The sequence below is a fragment of the Culicoides brevitarsis genome, chromosome 1 (genome assembly GCF_036172545.1).
Source record: "Culicoides brevitarsis isolate CSIRO-B50_1 chromosome 1, AGI_CSIRO_Cbre_v1, whole genome shotgun sequence".
Taxonomy (NCBI): Eukaryota; Metazoa; Arthropoda; class Insecta; order Diptera; family Ceratopogonidae; genus Culicoides; species Culicoides brevitarsis.
This window is the reverse complement of record NC_087085.1, coordinates 12,806,516-12,824,698: the sequence shown is the minus strand read 5'-3', so window position 1 is coordinate 12,824,698 and position 18,183 is coordinate 12,806,516. Positions and strand designations below refer to the sequence as shown.

General features: G+C 27.2%; 5 protein-coding genes across 8 annotated transcripts in view; 2 read left to right on the top strand and 3 right to left on the bottom strand.

Annotated features, from left to right (window-relative positions):
* Positions 1-2,974: 2,974 nt before the first annotated feature.
* On the bottom strand, positions 2,975-10,272 carry LOC134837294 (antigen 5 like allergen Cul n 1-like). Its single transcript, XM_063852663.1, has 6 exons — positions 10,260-10,272; positions 9,971-10,206; positions 9,671-9,918; positions 9,340-9,620; positions 4,856-4,905; positions 2,975-2,986 (listed from the first exon to the last, which is right to left on the bottom strand). Exons 1-6 carry the CDS (start codon positions 10,270-10,272, stop codon positions 2,975-2,977), a joined length of 840 nt encoding a protein of 279 aa, XP_063708733.1.
* A 104-nt stretch (positions 10,273-10,376) lies between these two features.
* Positions 10,377-11,393, top strand: LOC134837293 (antigen 5 like allergen Cul n 1-like). The gene is made up of 3 exons (XM_063852661.1): positions 10,377-10,906; positions 10,964-11,262; positions 11,320-11,393. The coding sequence occupies exons 1-3, from the start codon at positions 10,377-10,379 to the stop codon at positions 11,391-11,393; spliced, it is 903 nt and encodes a 300-aa protein (XP_063708731.1).
* On the bottom strand, positions 11,393-12,168 carry LOC134830207 (protein mago nashi). Its single transcript, XM_063843615.1, has 2 exons — positions 11,795-12,168; positions 11,393-11,732 (listed from the first exon to the last, which is right to left on the bottom strand). The coding sequence occupies exons 1-2, from the start codon at positions 12,053-12,055 to the stop codon at positions 11,550-11,552; spliced, it is 444 nt and encodes a 147-aa protein (XP_063699685.1). The 5' UTR covers positions 12,056-12,168; the 3' UTR covers positions 11,393-11,549.
* Positions 12,169-13,965: 1,797 nt separating this feature from the next.
* Positions 13,966-14,970, top strand: LOC134838105 (probable cGMP 3',5'-cyclic phosphodiesterase subunit delta). The gene is made up of 2 exons (XM_063853562.1): positions 13,966-14,128; positions 14,206-14,970. The coding sequence occupies exons 1-2, from the start codon at positions 14,064-14,066 to the stop codon at positions 14,606-14,608; spliced, it is 468 nt and encodes a 155-aa protein (XP_063709632.1). The 5' UTR covers positions 13,966-14,063; the 3' UTR covers positions 14,609-14,970.
* A 2,177-nt stretch (positions 14,971-17,147) lies between these two features.
* The window catches only part of LOC134832349 (IQ motif and SEC7 domain-containing protein 2), a 124,909-nt gene continuing 123,873 nt past the window's right edge, over positions 17,148-18,183 (bottom strand). For all 4 annotated transcript variants that reach the window (XM_063846353.1, XM_063846345.1, XM_063846360.1 and 1 more), the window contains 2 exons: positions 17,835-18,182; positions 17,148-17,767 (listed from right to left, as the gene is read on the bottom strand). In XM_063846353.1, coding sequence (XP_063702423.1) covers positions 17,481-17,767; positions 17,835-18,182 — 635 coding nt within the window. In that variant the 3' untranslated portion in view covers positions 17,148-17,480. The remainder of the gene's footprint in view (positions 17,768-17,834; position 18,183) is intronic.

Sequence of the window (18,183 nt, the reverse complement as noted above, 5' to 3'; positions counted from 1 at the left end):
CTTCTACGAAGTCCCAAAGTAAACCAAAAACGAATTAATTATTATTTTTCTTTATGATTCCATTTTTCGCCTTGAACCGTTTAATTATTCATTTTATTTTATTTTTGCTCCTTGAAGACCATTGGCGGTGTTTAAAATTCATAGATTTTTATTCCCTTTTTTCATTTTTCATTTTTTTTCATTTTTGTTTATTTTCATCGATTTTCTCGAAAAAAAAAATTTAAATCTGATAAAAAATAATTTCTTGTGACTTAATGACTTTCGCATAATTTTTCCATTAAAACAACAAGTCTTGAACTTGACATTATTACTGCGGCGCGGGTCATTGTAATCATAGCTTTCGCTTTAATCGGGCATGTTTATGTGTCATTATTTTCACATAACAGCGCCAAGTTAAAAATAAGTAGGAAAAATTTTTTCACGCGATCAAATGGAATAGTTTATTTTTGTTTTTTTTTTATTTATTTAAAAAAATGAAAATAAACAATTTTTGATATTTAATTTGTTTTTAAAAGTCATTGATGCGAAAAGGTAAACAAGAAGCGTTTGACAAATTAATTGAGTTGAAAAACAAAACGAATCATGTTTTCCTTTAAAAAATATTAAAAGTAACTTTTTTCCATGCCGGCAGCAGCACAAAGAGGTAAATTGCGCCCAAAGCTAATAAAAATGCATGAAAAAAAAAATTATAAATTTCCTCTTGGATGTGAATTTCCATTCGTAACACAATTATTCCGTATTTGCCTTTGCGAAATTTATTCAGAGTTTGTCCTGCAAATTTGGTTTGTGGGTGAGAAATTGAGAATGGAAATATTTGGATAAGAAACTATTCCGAGAAAAACTTGTTCTTGTTCGTGAAGTTTCAAAATTTATAATTCAATTAGCTTTATTTTCACTTCAATTGTTTAATTTTCGCGAGAATCAAGCTTATTTTACATAAAATCGCATTTAATTGAAAACGACATTTATCCGCTCGAGACTCTACTTAAAATTGGATATAAAATTAAATTAATTGTCAATAAAATATCCAGTTCCTGTTTTGTTGATGTTATGCATCTCTCTTAATTTAAAGTTAAATGTTTCAATTTGTGTTGCACATAAAATTTTATATCTAAATAAAAAGTATCCTCTTCATGTGTCGCCAACAGAAAAAGTCAGGCACGACATCACTGTGACGGTAATTCCCCATATCATTTACAGACAATTTAATATAATTGTTTGAAAATGTTGCTTAAACGAGTAATGGTGATGACAATTTTACGAAATTTTCCATACGAACGTTAATTGCGGGAGTTTTTCCGGTAATGTGGAAATGCGGTTGTTACACTAGCTGACTTTTTGAATGTTTATTTTATGCAAATTTTGGATTTTTTTACAAAATAGGTTAACTTTATGCTGCTTTGCTTAACGTAATGAATTTATTTTGCAATAAAAAAAAACAATTTTTTGAATAATTCAGCAGAACTATTTTGAAAGGGTTTTGTGGTCTCTATTAATTTCTGTGGTAAAACTCAATTTTGTAAATAAATATTTGTGTTTAATAAAAATGAATGTTGCTTTCATTTTATTTTAAAATAAAAAGGATTTACACGCTTTATAGTATTGGTGAAATTTTGCTGAAAATAAGTTTCTCGTGTAAAAAATAAAATAAAAAATAAATTAAAAATTTAATTAAATAATTAATAAATAATTTTATAGAATCAAAATATTTTTTTTTTTTAAATTAATTTAAAATGAAAAATTATCATTCAATCAAAGGTAAAGTATATTTTTTTAGTCAACTTAAATTTAATTTAAAAAATAATTAAAAATTTATAAAAAAAATAACTTTTTATTGAATAAAATTAAATAAATAAATAAAATAGTAATTAAATGATTTTAAAATTAAAATAATTAATTAAATAAAATTTTATTTATTATTTTTTTTAAACAATAAAAAAATTTAATCTTTAAAATAATTCTTTAATTTTGTCATAAATAATTAAAAAAAATTTTTTAATTTAAAATTAATTTTAAAAAAATAATTTTTTATTTAAAAATTTAATTTAATTAAAATTAAAAAAATAATTAATTTAATTTAAATTAATTAAATTAAATTTAAATAAATTAAATTAAATTAAATCTTAATTTAAAAAAAAATTCAGGTTAAATTTTTTGCGACATTCAAATTTTCCACAAAATACATGGATAACATCATTACCATTTGATACAATTTTAATAATGATTCATTTAAACACCAAACAAAAAGCGTCAAAATCTCTCATTAAAACGAATGTTTTTCACTTAATTGAAAACGCATTAAAAGGATCATTGAATTTATTTTTAGTGTCACGTGTTTTCATGGTTATTTATTAATAATGTAGTTATATAACTGATTTCAAGTCCATTAGAAGCGTTTATTTCTAGAACATCAAAAGTTGACATTGAGAAACTCGACCTCAGTCCACAAATTTTTATTGTTTTTCGAAATTCAACACCTCACCTGCTGTTCGCGAAACTATTCATCACAGGCAATTAGTACGAAAGTGTAAATCAAAGCAACGAAAAAATAAAAGTAACAATAAAACGAGCGAGTTTGTTATAGTTAGACAGGTCGACGGCATACATCATCATCAGTTTCGAGTGAATTTTCGTCACTGCAGAATTCCTCGGCATATGATGACTTAACGGTGCGGTGCCATTAATGTTTATTCCGGAAAGTGCGTCATTATTGTTTGTTGGTGAGCTTGTTAGCCTTAATTGACATAGTGAATGTATCATCGCGTTGTTTTTACTTTTTTTTTCTTTTACAGTGAAATGTGATTAACGTCATCGTGTCGTTCGTTCATAAAATAAAATTGATTGGTGCATTCCATTTTTTTAACAGATCTTGTATTCTGTATTGATGATGTGAATGTTGAGGTAACAAACATTTCAGAGAAAATTTTCTTCCTGTCGATGAGTAATTTTATTTCCATTCGCTTCATTTGATGTCTTAAAAACAAGCCTAAAAAAGAAAAAAAAAATAAATTATTAATAAAAATGCGGGTTTTTTTAACGTTGATTGATGCGAAGAACCAATTTTTTCAAAGACGATCAATTTCAAGCCTTTTTCCCCAATTTTTTTTTTCAAAAACTTGAGAAATTTTCGTTCGATTGTCGCAATGTCCCCGATTCACACGAGAATTCCTTCCGATATTATTATTACTATTTTTTTATGTATTTACCGATACGTGTCTTCGTCGCCCGTGCGATCGGAAAGAAAGTCGTCATGCATAAGTAATTCAATAAAATCGTGCAGGAATGGGAAAACTGTGACGAAAACCATATATCATCGCATTATGCTCCAAACAAACGTGAAAAAAATAACATCAAATCGTGTAAAAAAAAAAGAAGGATCAATGATTCAACAACAACTAAGGAATAACAACTATGTGTCGTTGTTCGGAAAGTAATAAAGGTAACCGACGAACAAGCAAGGAAAATTTGTTATTTTATTTCTTGTGAATTGTGAAAATTTATATTTGGCAGCTAAAATTTTTTTTTATTTAAAAAAAAATCTAAAATAAAATTTAAAAAAATTCTAAAGTTTGACACAAATTTTTAATTTTTTAGTTTTTGTGAAAATTTTTTTTTTGTTTTTTTTGTAAAACATACGAAAACAGATTATAAACAAAAAAAAATAAAATTGTTTGTATCGAATATCTCAAAAAAGTAAGAAAAATTTAAAGAAATTTTTTGAAGATTTTTCAAAATCATTAAAAATGTTTTGAATTAATTATTTTTGTGTAAAAATAACACAAATATTTAATTAATTTACAAAAAAAATAAATAAATAAAAATTCTTAAAAAATAATTTTCGACGATTGAAAACTTAGAGAAATAATGACCAAAAGTAATTTTTTATTAAATAAAAAATTAAATTCTTTTAAATATTTTTTTTTATTATTTTAAGACATTTTTTTTCCTTTTTGATTAAAATAAATTATTTTTTATAAATTATTATTTTTTTTTATTTATTAGTTAATTATTTATTTTGTCTTAGCGTTTAATTTTTTCAAAATATGAACTAAATTACATTTACAAAAATTTATTTTTTTTTGTCAAATATTTTATTTTTTTTTATATTAAAATAAATAAATTTTAAAGAAATAAAATTTAATTTTTAATCATTTTTTTTTTAATTTTAATTATTTTTTTTTTGGCGAAACACAAATTTTCCCCAACATGGCAGCATTTGTCCTGAATATGAATAGAAAGCACCTATTTTCATTATATAAAAGGTGAATTTCTAAGCAGACACGACAGCAGCAACGACAACATGTGCATTCAAGAAAAGACGACGACAACGAACGAAAAAAAAACTACGGGAAGGAATTGTCGAAAATTATTATTATATTAAGTCGACATGCAAACGTAAATTCAAAAAGGTTCTTGAACTATGATGATGATGATTGCGAGAGTGTTTTTGTGTGTTTCTCCCGATAACAATAAATAATAAAGTAAAATCGATAGCAGCAACTCGCGTGGCCTGTTGATGATGGAGATCATCAAACGTGGCATTTTTCCTGATTAACTTTTACTTTTTTTTCTGTTCGAGATCCGTATCGCGCAATAATGGATCGTTCTGAATTCCACGGAAAACGAGGCAGTTTCATTGACGTGAAAAAAAAATTGTTCGAATAATCGATAGTAGAATTGTGTGACTCATTTAATGAATGAACCATTATTATTTATGTCGACTTTTACTCCGTAATAGTGAGTGTGGCACATTTCTTCTCCTGGATTGAATGCCGACGCAGACAATTCACGTAATTCGTTTCCATGTTTTACTTATTCATAAAAAAAAATAAAGTTTTCGTGATATATTTAATACTTTATTGGGCGTCTTTTTGCTCTGCACGACGCGAACGTGATGAGGAGCACCTGGAAAAAAGGAAATTAAATCAATCTGTTAATGTTACACGACTTGCGAGGCATTTGGTGTTAATCTGGATGAATTCAACTTGAGTTTGATTTATGAAACGACTGCCCGTGTTACTTTGAAAGGAAATAATCTCTTGATTAGAAGAAAAAAAAATTAAAGAAGCAACAAGGTCGTAAAATTGCAACTAAAAAGATCGCTTTTCTCCACGGGCACATTTATTTCAATTTAAAATACTCACTTTTGCATGCACCTCAAAACGTCGGTAAAACTTTTACTGCTGCTGATGCACGTGATTCGCTCAAATAAATTATAAAGGTGAATAAAATTGCATTTTCGAAACACTTTCGCTCGGTGTACTTTGTTCGTTAAAACTACGGGGAAAGTCTTTCAATAGATCTTAATAAAAGTGAAATAAAAGTAAAATTACGGGAACAATTTTTTTTTACATAAAAAGAGGCAGCGGACAAACAAAAGCCTGGAGAAACCAAAAGTATGTCAAGTTCTTGTATCGGAGAACTTTGAATGGCAAAACGTGTCACATTTTCTTCACAAAGTTTGTCCATTACAATCTTCTTTTATAGGGGAAAAAATGGGCAACTATCAAAGGAAACTTTTTAAAATTATGCTGATGTTGGATGGCAGTAATGTGACATAATGGCGTAAATTTGCAATCTTGCACTAAGAAAAAAAAATATGTTTTTACGCAAAAATACGACATTAATTGACATTATTTTTATGGGATTTTTTTTTTGCAAATTTTAATTAAGATCATTTTTTTTATTATTTTATAAAATTAATTTAATTAATTTATTTTTTATTTTGTAAAGATAAAAAGTTTTGATTTTTTAAATATTTTTTTAACAAAAAATAAAATAAAATAAAATAAATTTTTATATAATTTTTTTTTTTCTTAAAATTTATTTTCAATTTATTTATTTAATTAATTTAATTTATTTAAAATTTTTTTTTTTCCAAAAAAAAAAATTGAAAAAAAATATAATTGAACACACGGTATTATATATTATAATAAAATATTTTAATAAAGATGCATATTTCATTATAAATTTTATTAAAAAATAAAATATAATTAATAATAAAATAAAATAATACATATAATATATAATTAAAAATTTCTTAATAATTCCTTTGAGCATATATTTGCAACTCATGAAGTACATTTTTGATCAAACATAAAAAAAAATCAAATTTTTATTAATTCGATACAAATTTAATATATCATTTCAGGAAGTCGATTTTTTCTCCCTCGTCGTTAAATTCATTCATTGTCTTTATCGAGAAATTTTTTTTTCTTGTTTTATTTTTTTTTGTTTTTTCTTATTTAATAAAAAGAAACAAATAAAATAATATTAAAAAATAAATAAAAGTTTTAAGTGTAATTTATAAAATTAAATAAAAAAAACATTATGAAATAAAATTTTTCTATTAGATTTAATGCACTTGACTATTATTAAATTGTAGAAAATTTTATTAAATATCAATTTTAATTTTTTTTTAAATATTTTTAATAATTTTAGTGAATCAAAAGCGTTTTCAATTTAAAATTATTTTAAATGCTCTTATGGCTTCTGTGTATCAAAATCCTCCAACCTTTTAATTACTCGAATGTATAATTACTTGAATGTATAATAACCTCCACTTAATTCTTAAATCCGATTTCGTATAATTAGTAGTACCTATATGATAATCTCTTCATAATGACGGTAACTTAATTAGCAAACATTTAAACCATTAATATGTGACCGAAAATTGAAAAGCAATCATCAGCCCAATTATTTGCATTAAAATTATCATCTCCAAAGCAAGTTTATACAACAAATTTATTCATTGTTACGAGACAACATTAAATGAAGTTCAACAGAAAGATTTTGCTTGTTAGTTATGCAAATTCAGGAAATGTAAAACTTTTTGTTACAAAAAAATAAAATATTTACATTCATAAATACGGAATACGTTTAATACTTTTTCCCAATATCCGACACGGAATAATTTTAAAACAAATCGGATTTTATGTGCATTTTCGATAAAATAAAAAAAAAGTGTTGAAAACTGTAAAAAGAAAATTATGGAACAAAGTTTTAGAAAATTTACATAATTTCGCAAAAGTTTGAATGCATTTTCTTGCTTTTTGTTTGTCGAAATATGTAAACAAGAAAATTTTCACATGTGTATCAGTTCACATGTAAATAATATTAATAATGACGAGTTGTTTTGACATAAAATGACGTCCTTGTGACGTCAATTTTTATTTTTATTTAAAAATTCATAATTGTGAGAGTTTGTATTGAAAAATGCAGAAATTTCATTGAATTTTTTTTTTATACAAAATTAATGAAGATAAATTTTTCAATATTTTTTTAATAGAAAAAAAAATTGTGTCACGTTTTTTTCATGGACAAATTTTTTTGCTCCCTTATTACGAAATTGTTATCTTCCGACCTTTTTTAATTATATTCACTAAACGATTTTTTGTAGGTACCTAATGTCAATGGCACGCACACTATCTAGATAATTGAAAGAAAATAGATTTCAATCTGATAAGTTTTGTCTCAAAAATATGCTTTAATGTGTAAAAATGAGCAAACAGAGTGCGAATTGATGATAAATGATTTTATAAAAGCTCATTTGCATAAAAAAGTTTTTTTTTTACGTGAGAAGAATTGAAGAGGAAAAACGAAGAAAATAATAGGATGAGGTGATTTTTAACTATTGTACTTTAACTTTTAGGAAAAATAGTAAAAAAAGGTAGGAACAAGAAAAACATTAAGAAGATTACAAAAAAAAAATGAATTATGATAAAATTTCATAGTATGAGTAAAATGCTTTTAAGTATTTCGTTAAAAAAAAAAATTTTATTTGATTTTTTTTAATGGAATAAAAACGAAAAAAAAAATAAAAATTTTAATTTCCTGTCATTAACATAAATGTATCAGAATTTCTATTTATTTATTTAAAAGTCAATATTTTTTTTTTGATAAATTTAATTTTTATTTCACAATTAGCAAAAAACGACCTTGAAAATATTCCATTTTCTCTCAAATCCTAAATAAAAAATTGAATTTTTCATTATTTTCATTGCTAAATATTTACTCAACACTAAAAAAGCAATTTTTCACTCTTTTTCCAGTAAAACAATAAATATTTGCACAAAAAGTAAACACAGACATGGAAAAACAAAAATCTCTCATGTTCAAACATTATTTTAAATTCAGCAAACAACATTGATAGGCTTTTCAGAAGATTTTGTTGTCACATTATTTGCAGTGATATGAACTCAATTCCGCACTATCATCATTAAAATTTATTAGTTTGTCTTATTTTTACAAAGTATCATGCGTTTCCACTTAAAAAATTTTCCATGAAAAATTTCTGTTCAAAGCTCAATCAAAATGCTATTTACTCATGCAAATTTATCGAAAAGTATCATTTAAATTCGCTTTAATATGCTAACTGAACGATAAAATAAAATCCTTACTTGGCATATTTTTGCAAAATAAAGAAAAATGTAGAGTTTTCACTCAACATTCAATAAATCACAACAAGACGTAAATCATGAGTTGGAGCATTAAATCAGCATTTATTTTGCATTTTTTTTTGCTTTCAGGCAAATTATGATAAAATTGTGATGACTTTCGAAAATTTTAAACTTTGGCGTGAATTTATAATTTTTTTTAACAAAAGAGATTTTAGTCAATAACTGAATGAAATTAAAATTAAATTAATAATTATGTAGATGATTAATTAATTATTAAACGATTTTATTGTAATAATTGCCATCCGCGAATCAATGTAAATGTTGTTTACCACTAAATACATTTTTTGTTTATTTTATTGGACGTGTCGATTTTCCACGTGAAGCAGTCAATAAACGAGATAATTACAGGTCAGAAGTAACATGAGTGTCAATGTCCCAATTGTGGTCCAATGGCTTGCGGAAGCTCTTGCTAAAAATAAATCAAGGTAAGGTCAATATCAATAATAATATAATAAAAAAAATAATTAATTAAAAATAATAAAAAAATTGTTGAATTTTTTTTAAATAAATTTATAAACTTTTGAAATAAAAAATATAAAAAAATATAAATATAAAATAAAAAATGTTAAAAATTTAAAAATTTTTTAGTAAAATTTTGACTTAAATTCTTTTGAAAGATAAAAAAAAATTACATTAAAATAATTTTAAAAATATCAAAATTTTTATACATTTTCAAATTTTTGGTGAAAAATGAACAATTTTCTCCTAATTTTTTAATAAAATTTACAAATAAGTGTAAAATAAAAAAAAAGTCGAGTTTAATACCGCATTTTTTCTTCGAAACGCGGTAAAAAAATTTTAATTTTTTTCAAAGTCTATGATATCGAAAATATTTTTTTAACAAAAAATTAAGAAAAATTTCAAAAATAAATAAATTTACCTTCATTTTCACGAATTTCAGCTTCTTCCGTGACATTAACGCACAAATGACGCTCGTTTTCATCACATTTGAACTCAGGCCCGTAAGATTTGCAAGCGGAACATGCTTCTCCGTATTCATACAAGGGTTTATTTTGGAAAATAACGTCTGCATAATGACATGTCAGCATAAAATTGTACGGATGGTCCTTGGAATAAGTCGAACTTTTACGTGAAATTAATGCACAACCAAGAGCTCTGTTGTTTTCACGCGCCATAACTGCAAAATGACCCCATTCAGCTCTAAAATTGAATTTTAAGAGATTTTTTCTTATAAATTTCTTAAAAATTACTTATGTTCATATTTGTCAATAATTCCAGGTATTTTATCATCAGGAACTAATTTGTATTCCGTGAACCATTCTGCACACATTTCACTCATCATCTTCTCAATGCTGCCGGTGTAAGGTTTCGAATACATTTTCAACGCCAAATTTTGTCCTGATTTTTTGAATTTGTCTGTTGATCGACACTCGTCGTGCTCAAAAACGCAAAAATCTGAGAATATTTCTGCTACGTGAGCTAATTCGTCGTCCCAATGCTAAAAAATTAAAAAAAAGTTGAAATTTAGTTAAAATTGAGCAAAAAATTACCATTTTCATCATTTTTGTTGCAGCTGGATAGTTTGGAACATTTCCCGATGCTAACATTTCTCGCCATTTGTTGTGTTCAGTAATCAACAAGTCCCGCATTGATGGAGAAATTTTGATGTGTTGCTTATTTTCGCACTCTTCCTTGGGCCAACTATCAGGAGGACCGGAACAAGCGATGTGACGTTTGCCATTGCAGGCTTGCGGATTTTTTTCGAGTTTGCAGTAATCGGAAAAAGCTAAAATGGACAAATTTGGACATGTGAGTATTAAAAATATTTTAAAAATTGACATTTTTTGATCATTTTTGACAAAAAATTCAAAGTTTGCTTTTTGAAAAGCGATTTAGGTGACAAAATTTATCAAATTTATTATCGATAATTATCTTATCTTTGAATTTTCTGTCAAAATGAGCAAATTTTTGTACATTTTTTTAATTATTTCCATCGCATCACCCGTTTTTTCGTCAAATTTTTGCCAATTAGAGAAAGAAGTTTGTCGAGGAAACCCACATACGGGATGTTCGGGTACTGGATTGCCCACGCCGAAGCCTTCGGAATGCAAAAACAAGCGAATTATTGAAATTACATCAGATTTGAAGCATCTCCTCCTGAGCGAACACAATTCGTGGCGAAATGACTTGGCATCGGGTCACATTGGAAATTTCCCATCAGCAACGAGGATGCTCAAAATGCATTGGGACGACGAATTGGCGCTTTTAGCTCAAAAACATGCGGATTTTTGTGTTTTTGAGCATGATAATTGTCGTGCAACTGATAAATATCTGAAATCGGGACAGAATTTAGCTTTGAAAATGTATTCACATCCGAAGGAGGATTATCATCAAATGATCAAGGAAATGTGCGCGGAATGGTTTGAAGAGTATGAGTTGGTGCCAAAGCGTAAAATTGAAGCTATTGTGAAGGAATATCAACATCAGTGAGTAAAATTTTGATTTTTTTATCGAAAAACTTTTAAAAATTATTTTTTTTTTAGGTCGAGTTATGGACATTTTTTCGTTATGGCACGCGAAAAAAACGATGCCGTCGGCTGTGCGTTAGTTTCAATGGAAAATACAGAATTATCGGCGGCTGTTCCTCATCATTTCATGCTGACTTGCAATTATGCCGAGACAAATATCAAGAAATCTGTCGTTTATGATCAAGGAATTGCTGCAACACGTTGCGATTCATTCGGAATTGAGTTTAAACGAGATAAAAATGATTGTACCTCGTTATGTGAAAGCTCAAAAACGAACGAGGCTTTGTTGGATAATAGTACTTTGTGCTACAGAAGTATAAATTTCAGGTTAAAATTTAATTTTCAACTAAAATTCGATTTTTTTCTTTCAGAATCGATGGGAAATGTAAATTTTGGCTCCTTAACGACAATTTTTGTGCTTTCGATGATGAATTTTGCAAAATAAATCCTCCTATTTGTGTTATTTTCTGACTTTATTAGATACTTTTCTTAAATTTTTGAGTTTTTTACGACCACACGGGAAATAATTAAGTTAATTTTAGTATAAATTTGTCCTCTTGGTTAAATTAAATCGCCATTTCTCCGAAAAAAATGCTCCTTTTTATATAGGCTTAATCTTGAAATGCAAGCCGATGAGTGAGAAAACCAAACATTTCAAATCTTGAACGAGGTAGTAGAAGCAACGAAGTCCTTCGGGATCCTTTGATTGATTAACATCGACCAATGAACCAGTTTTGCTTGTTGTGAATGAAATGTGTTCGTCTCCGATGACAATTTCGAGTTCCTAAAACATCAAAAAATTATCGATTAATGAAAATTTTTAAAATTTCCGGGAAAAAAACTTACTTGACGACCTACGCGATCTGGAGGAGGCCATAAAGAATCATCTTCCGCCATAATTTCTGAGTCTTGAATGATGCGCTTCAGCTCTCCCATGACAGATCCATGAACGTAAGCCTCTTTTCGGATCATTGTGTCGTTTTTGTAGTTGGAATTGTTGGCATAACGCAACTTGCCGTCCGGGCGAAACTCAAACTCCAAGAACTCGTGCCCGAATTTGCCCTTGTGCCCGACGTAGTAACGCAAATAAAAGTCTTCCAATACCATGTTGCGGCTCCTGATGCGAAATTCGAGGGTTTTATCGACTCAAATGTTGTAAAAAGCGGTAAAGATGCGGAAATTTCTCAATTCGAGTGTGCTTGTTTTGAGACGATGGCGACCGAAGATGAAAGCAAAGTATGAGGCGAATGAAAGTGATAAGGTAAGCAGTTTTAGGGCGTTGTTCATTAATGAAGTTTGATAGTTGTTCTCAAGCTTAAGGTTAAATTTTATAATCTTAAGTCTAAAAAACTCGACTCAATTATGAAATATTTTAACTTTTTAATGGAACTATTTTCTTGGATAGGTAGCCAAAATTTGCGATTTTTATCAAAAATAAATCAAAAAAAAAATTATCAGAGGGGCTCTAATTTATCATTTTTAATAATTTTATAACTCAAAACTGGCAAAAAATTGAAACTGAAAAAAATTTTTTCTTTGACATAGTTTTGTTTTGAAAACTAAATCAAGAGCAAAAACTGTGTCAAAAACTGTGTCAAAGCCATTTTTGTCAAATATTGCTCCAAATGGATAAAAATTTGTCAGAGGGCTCTAATTTATCATTTTTAATCATTTTATAACTCAAAACTGTCAAAAAATTGAAACTGAAAAAAAAATTTTTTTTCTTTGACATAGTTTTGTTTTGAAAACTAAATCAAGAGCAAAAACTGTGTCAAAACTGTGTCAAAGCCATTTTTGTCAAATCTTGCTCCAAATGGATAAAAATTTGTCAGAGGGCTCTAATTTATCATTTTTAATAATTTTATAACTCAAAACTGCCAAAAAATTGAAACTGAAAAAAAATTTTTCCTTTGACATAGTTTTGTTTTGAAAACTAAATCAAGAGCAAAAACTGTGTCAAAAACTGTGTCAAAAACTGTGTCAAAGCAATTTTTGTCAAATATTGCTCCAAATGGATAAAAATTTGTCAGAGGGCTCTAATTTATCATTTTTAATAATTTTATAACTCAAAACTGGCAAAAAATTGAAACTGAAAAAAAAATTTTCCTTTGACATAGTTTTGTTTTGAAAACTAAATCAAGAGCAAAAACTGTGTCAAAAACTGTGTCAAAACTGTGTCAAAGCCATTTTTGTCATATATTGCTCCAAATGGATAAAAATTTGTCAAAGGGCTCTAATTTATCATTTTTAATCATTTTATAACTCAAAACTGTCAAAAAATTGAAACTGAAAAAATTTTTTTTCTTTGACATAGTTTTGTTTTGAAAACTAAATCAAGAGCAAAAACTGTGTCAAAACTGTGTCAAAGCCATTTTTGTCAAATCTTGCTCCAAATGGATAAAAATTTGTCAGAGGGCTCTAATTTATCATTTTTAATAATTTTATAACTCAAAACTGGCAAAAAATTGAAACTGAAAAAATTTTTTTCTTTGACATAGTTTTGTTTTGAAAACTAAATCAAGAGCAAAAACTGTGTCAAAAACTGTGTCAAAAACTGTGTCAAAGCAATTTTTGTCAAATATTGCTCCAAATGGATAAAAATTTGTCAGAGGGCTCTAATTTATCATTTTTAATAATTTTATAACTCAAAACTGGCAAAAAATTGAAACTGAAAAAAAAATTTTTCCTTTGACATAGTTTTGTTTTGAAAACTAAATCAAGAGCAAAAACTGTGTCAAAAACTGTGTCAAAACTGTGTCAAAGCCATTTTTGTCATATATTGCTCCAAATGGATAAAAATTTGTCAGAGGGCTCTAATTTATCATTTTTAATCATTTTATAACTCAAAACTGCCAAAAAGTTTAAACTGAAAAAATTTTTTTCCTTTGACATAGTTTAGTTTTTTTTACATGGGGACGGGAAGACTTAATGGATGACGCCTTGTATTGTTTTCCATAAAAAAAACCACATTTCCACACATTGTGAAATTCAGTAACTCGCCTTCGATTAAAATTCAGTGAAACACTGTCATAAAAGCAATTTCCTCTCCGAAAAAGCCTTATTTTATAAAGAAATTCCTCAAAAAACACATTTATATCAATCAAATTTTATTAGAATGGAAGGCGATGTTGGCGCAGTTGAAGAAGATCGTGCCCAAAAAATCCGCGATGGCTTCCAAATGTGAGTTACATGACCTGAACCCCATAAAAAATTGATGTAAACAAACATTTACTTAATCGATTTTCCTTTTTTAACAGCAATTGGATCATCATTCGCGACGCTGACACAGGAAAGATAATCTGGCAAGACAACAAAGATTTTTCCGTGTCCGAAAAGGAGCACGAAGCTCGCGTTCCCATAAAAATCCTCGACTTGCGTGCCGTGTCGCGCGAAATCAACTTCAGCTCTGTGGAGGCAATGGAAAATTTCCGCCTCGATCAAAAAGTCAAATTCAAAGGACGCATTTTGGAAGAATGGTTCTTCGAAATGGGTGCCGTCATTGGAAGTTCGACAAACACGTGGCAGAGTACGATTGAAGCTGCGCCCGAGTCACAAATGATGCCCGCCAAAGTCCTCAACGGGAATGTCACGATAGAGACGAGTTTCTACGACGGCGATAATTTTATCACGAAATCCGTTGTGAGACTTTATTACGTGTAAAAAGGGACAAGGAGACGAGACAAGAAGCATTTTTAACCCCAACGAATCTACTTTTTAGAAACAAAGTCGTAGCAATAAGTTGTTCAATGGCAATCAATCGTTTTTTCAGTGTCTACCTCTAAGAGCACGACTTTTTATCATAAAGTAATTATCAGTTATTAATGCACGCAACATCGATCGGAATCAGGCACAAAAGAGAAACATGGCATTTACTTATGGATTTTTCGTCGCAAAAAACGCTTTTTTACATTTGAAACGTTGTTAAAACATGATGACTGGATGAACTTTAGTGGTTAAGTTTTGTAAATTATTTATTACCTCGTAATATGTAAGCATTTTGTTGTACAATCAAATCAAAGAAGGATAACAATAAAAAAAATTATTATGAAAAAATTATTTTTTTTTATGAAAAATTATTTTTCAACCTTTTTGAGTGAAAAAACGACCATAATTTATTATTTTTTAGAAGAAATTCAAGATTTTGTTTTGAAAATTTCTTTAATTAAAATATTTTGTTTCGAAATTGATCAAAAAATGACTTCTAATGAGATTTTGGATAAAAATTAAATAAAAATATTTTTTTAAAGCTTGAGTTTTAAATAATTTTAAGTCTCAAAATGAAAGAAAATTAGCAAAATAAATTTAAATTTTTAAATTTTTATTAAATTATTATTATTAAATTTTAATTAATTTTTCTTTTGAAATTCTTAAACTTTCATTAAATTTGAAAGCTTTTATAAAAATTTTTTATTTGAAAAAATATTTTATCTTTATTTATTTATTTTATTTATTTATCCAATGCCAAATTCTGGCAGCATCATTACAATATTAATATTAATATAAATATTAAAATTTACCATTTAAGAACGTGAAAAGACATGAAAACAAACTTTTCCATATTTTTACTTTTATTTATTGAATTTCTTTATTAATTTATAATAATCATACTTAAAAATTAATATTTTATTAGTTTTCGCGTGATACAATTAAATTTGATGTTTTTTTTTCTTAACTACTGATAAAACATTATTCGACACTTAATTCATAAACTTGGCTAAAAATATACAAAATTGCTTAAAAACGAAACATTTCAACGATATTCTTTTGCAACGCGTTTCACACAAAATTTCATTTTTACGAGTTAAATCACAAAAGACGAAATGTAACAGGTACGCAAAAGCATGAAGTGTAACGACAACGACGACGAAACGTCTTCTTCTTCTTTACTACAAGTTCTCAACATATAAATAGCACTTAAAATGTGAATAAATAAAATTAGTTTGATATAAAATCTTTTTTTTATTTCGTGTTTCTTTATTTAGATTGAGTTGCGTCTTCTGTTTGTGAGTTCCTGTTAATTTTCAACCACTTTCTATCTTTTGTGTCACTTTGTTCCATCAAGCGAAACAACTTTTGCGAAAAAAAAAAATATTGTGCGAAATTTTAAAGATAAAAAAAATATTTTTTTACGTTATTTTGGACTTTGAACGTGTAAATATTGAAAATTTATGAAAATTAATTATTTTAAAATTTTTGAATGAGTATTTGAAAAATCTTAAAAAATATTGAATTATATTTTGGTCCATTTTTTAAATAAAATTTTGAAAAATAATTTAATTAATTAATTAAAAAAATTAAAACCTCGAAATTATTTATTAAAATCATTAAAAATTAAAATAAATAAACATCAAATTCCATTGTTGCTTAAAAAATTTTCCAGGAAAGACGAATTTTTTTATTTATTTATTTTACGATTTAAATTTTAACATCAAAAAATGAACTTCTAGAACATTAAAAAAGTCTTTTTGTCAAAAATTTATCTATTAGATTTTAGATTATTATCGTTTTCCAATTAATGTATACAATTTTCCGCATTAGAAAAATATTTTCGTCTCTGTAAGCTACACACATTTTTTTATTTTATTATTTTTTTTACCTTTTTTAAATTTATTATACGAAATGTTATGAAATTTACCCAATTTTATTATATAATTTGTCGCAAAAAATATAAGAAAAATCATAAAAACCAAAAAAGACAAAAAAGCTGAAAGATCGTGGGTTAAAAATTTTTTTAAAAATAATAGAAAGGAAAAAAATAAAATAATATTTTTTTTTATGTTTTGAAAGAACACTTTTTTAAGTTTATTGATATTTTTTTACCATTATACACTCTATCTATATATTGTTATTTTTTTTATTATTTATTATTATTATCTATTATTATATTGAATATTATTACAGTTTTTTTTTGAAAGATTAAATACTTGTTTAAAGTTTATTTTATTTTTTTATTTGGTTATTTATTCCGTTCGCCTTTTATTTTTTTTTTTTTATTTATTTATTTCGAAAGAGACTTGTTGACATTTATACAGAAATTGGTTATTTTTTTATTTTTTTTATGATGGATGAGTGGATTTATAACAATGTTAACGAAAAAAAAAACAAAAATTAAATAAAACATTATTAGAAATTTTTTTTACAAAAGAATAAAAATAATAATTAAACAAAGGAACTTTTTTACGGTTATTCTCTTGTGATTATTTATTTTGTTTATTATTATATATTAGTTATATTTGATTTTGCTTTGGTGTTTAATTAATGTACTTGTTTAACTATTATTTTTTTCATTAAATAATTAATTAATTTATATACTTAAAGTTAAAGTCGGTCAATTATTGGCGTCTTTCTGTATTTTTTTCTCTAATATATACTTTTTTTCTTCTTTATAATACAAGTTGTACAAAAAAATCAATTATAATACAAATAGAACAAAGTTATTATCATTAATATATGTTATGGGACAAGTACCAGAATAATAATAATGATATTTTTTTACGATAAGAATGGCAAATTTATATTAATTTAATACATTTTAAACTTCCGTCGATCGACCGAAAGGGCCTGTTCCGTTGCTGGCGCTGTCCTCGGAGCGAGACAATTTGCGTTCGCGTCGCTGCGGTGGTTGTGTGGGTGCGGCATGAGCTGGCGGCGGCGGCGCTTGTTGCACAATCACTTGCCCGGATGGCGTTGTATGTTGAATTAGGCGGATTTTTGTGTCGCTCCGGGATCCGGTGCTGGCTGATGTCGACTGAAAGGAAATTGACATGCCGCTATCGAGAGATCCAACGCTGCCGCGACGTTGTGGTTTTTCGTTTCCAACTAAAAAAATAAAAATTTCGAGTTAGGAATGATTTTCAAGTAAAATTTAGGCGAAAAATGAACTTACATTGTTCGTGCATGTCAAGAAGTGAATTGCTGAGTGCACTACGTTTCAACTGTTGATCCGGATGACTTTCGACGGGCGATGCCTGGAATGTGCCAGCACATACTTCGACATCAGCTACGCCACTATCGCGATTCTCCGAGTTGTTGGCACGATCTCCGCCACGATTTCGTGACGATTTTTGCCTGTCGAGCTCGCCTTCGATACGAAGGGACTCCATTTCGTCCATTTCGCTGATGGATTCGCGCAAGTCTTCGGCAAACTTGCAACGATCGTGTTCGTTACGCGCATTGAATGTGAGTAAAACTTTATTGTCCACTTTTTGGGATAAACGAATGCAGTATGGATAGTC

Bases quoted from the DNA above. Each gene is read 5' to 3' on its own strand.
- LOC134837294 (XM_063852663.1), bottom strand. The intron at 9,919-9,970 runs GTAATTTTTTGC...TTAATTTTTTAG, and splicing joins CAACAAAAATGATGAAAATG to CATTGGGACGACGAATTAGC. The intron at 4,906-9,339 runs GTAAATTTATTT...CCTTTTTTCCAG, and splicing joins TGAAATTCGTGAAAATGAAG to GTGCTCCTCATCACGTTCGC.
- LOC134838105 (XM_063853562.1), top strand. From the start codon at position 14,064: ATGGAAGGCGATGTTGGCGCAGTTGAAGAAGATCGTGCCCAAAAAATC. The intron at 14,129-14,205 runs GTGAGTTACATG...CTTTTTTAACAG, and splicing joins ATCCGCGATGGCTTCCAAAT to CAATTGGATCATCATTCGCG.
- LOC134837293 (XM_063852661.1), top strand. From the start codon at position 10,377: ATGAGCAAATTTTTGTACATTTTTTTAATTATTTCCATCGCATCACCC. The intron at 10,907-10,963 runs GTGAGTAAAATT...TTTTTTTTTTAG, and splicing joins GTGAAGGAATATCAACATCA to GTCGAGTTATGGACATTTTT. The intron at 11,263-11,319 runs GTATAAATTTCA...TTTTTCTTTCAG, and splicing joins TAGTACTTTGTGCTACAGAA to AATCGATGGGAAATGTAAAT.
- LOC134830207 (XM_063843615.1), bottom strand. From the start codon at position 12,055: ATGGTATTGGAAGACTTTTATTTGCGTTACTACGTCGGGCACAAGGGC. The intron at 11,733-11,794 runs GTAAGTTTTTTT...TTGATGTTTTAG, and splicing joins CAGATCGCGTAGGTCGTCAA to GAACTCGAAATTGTCATCGG.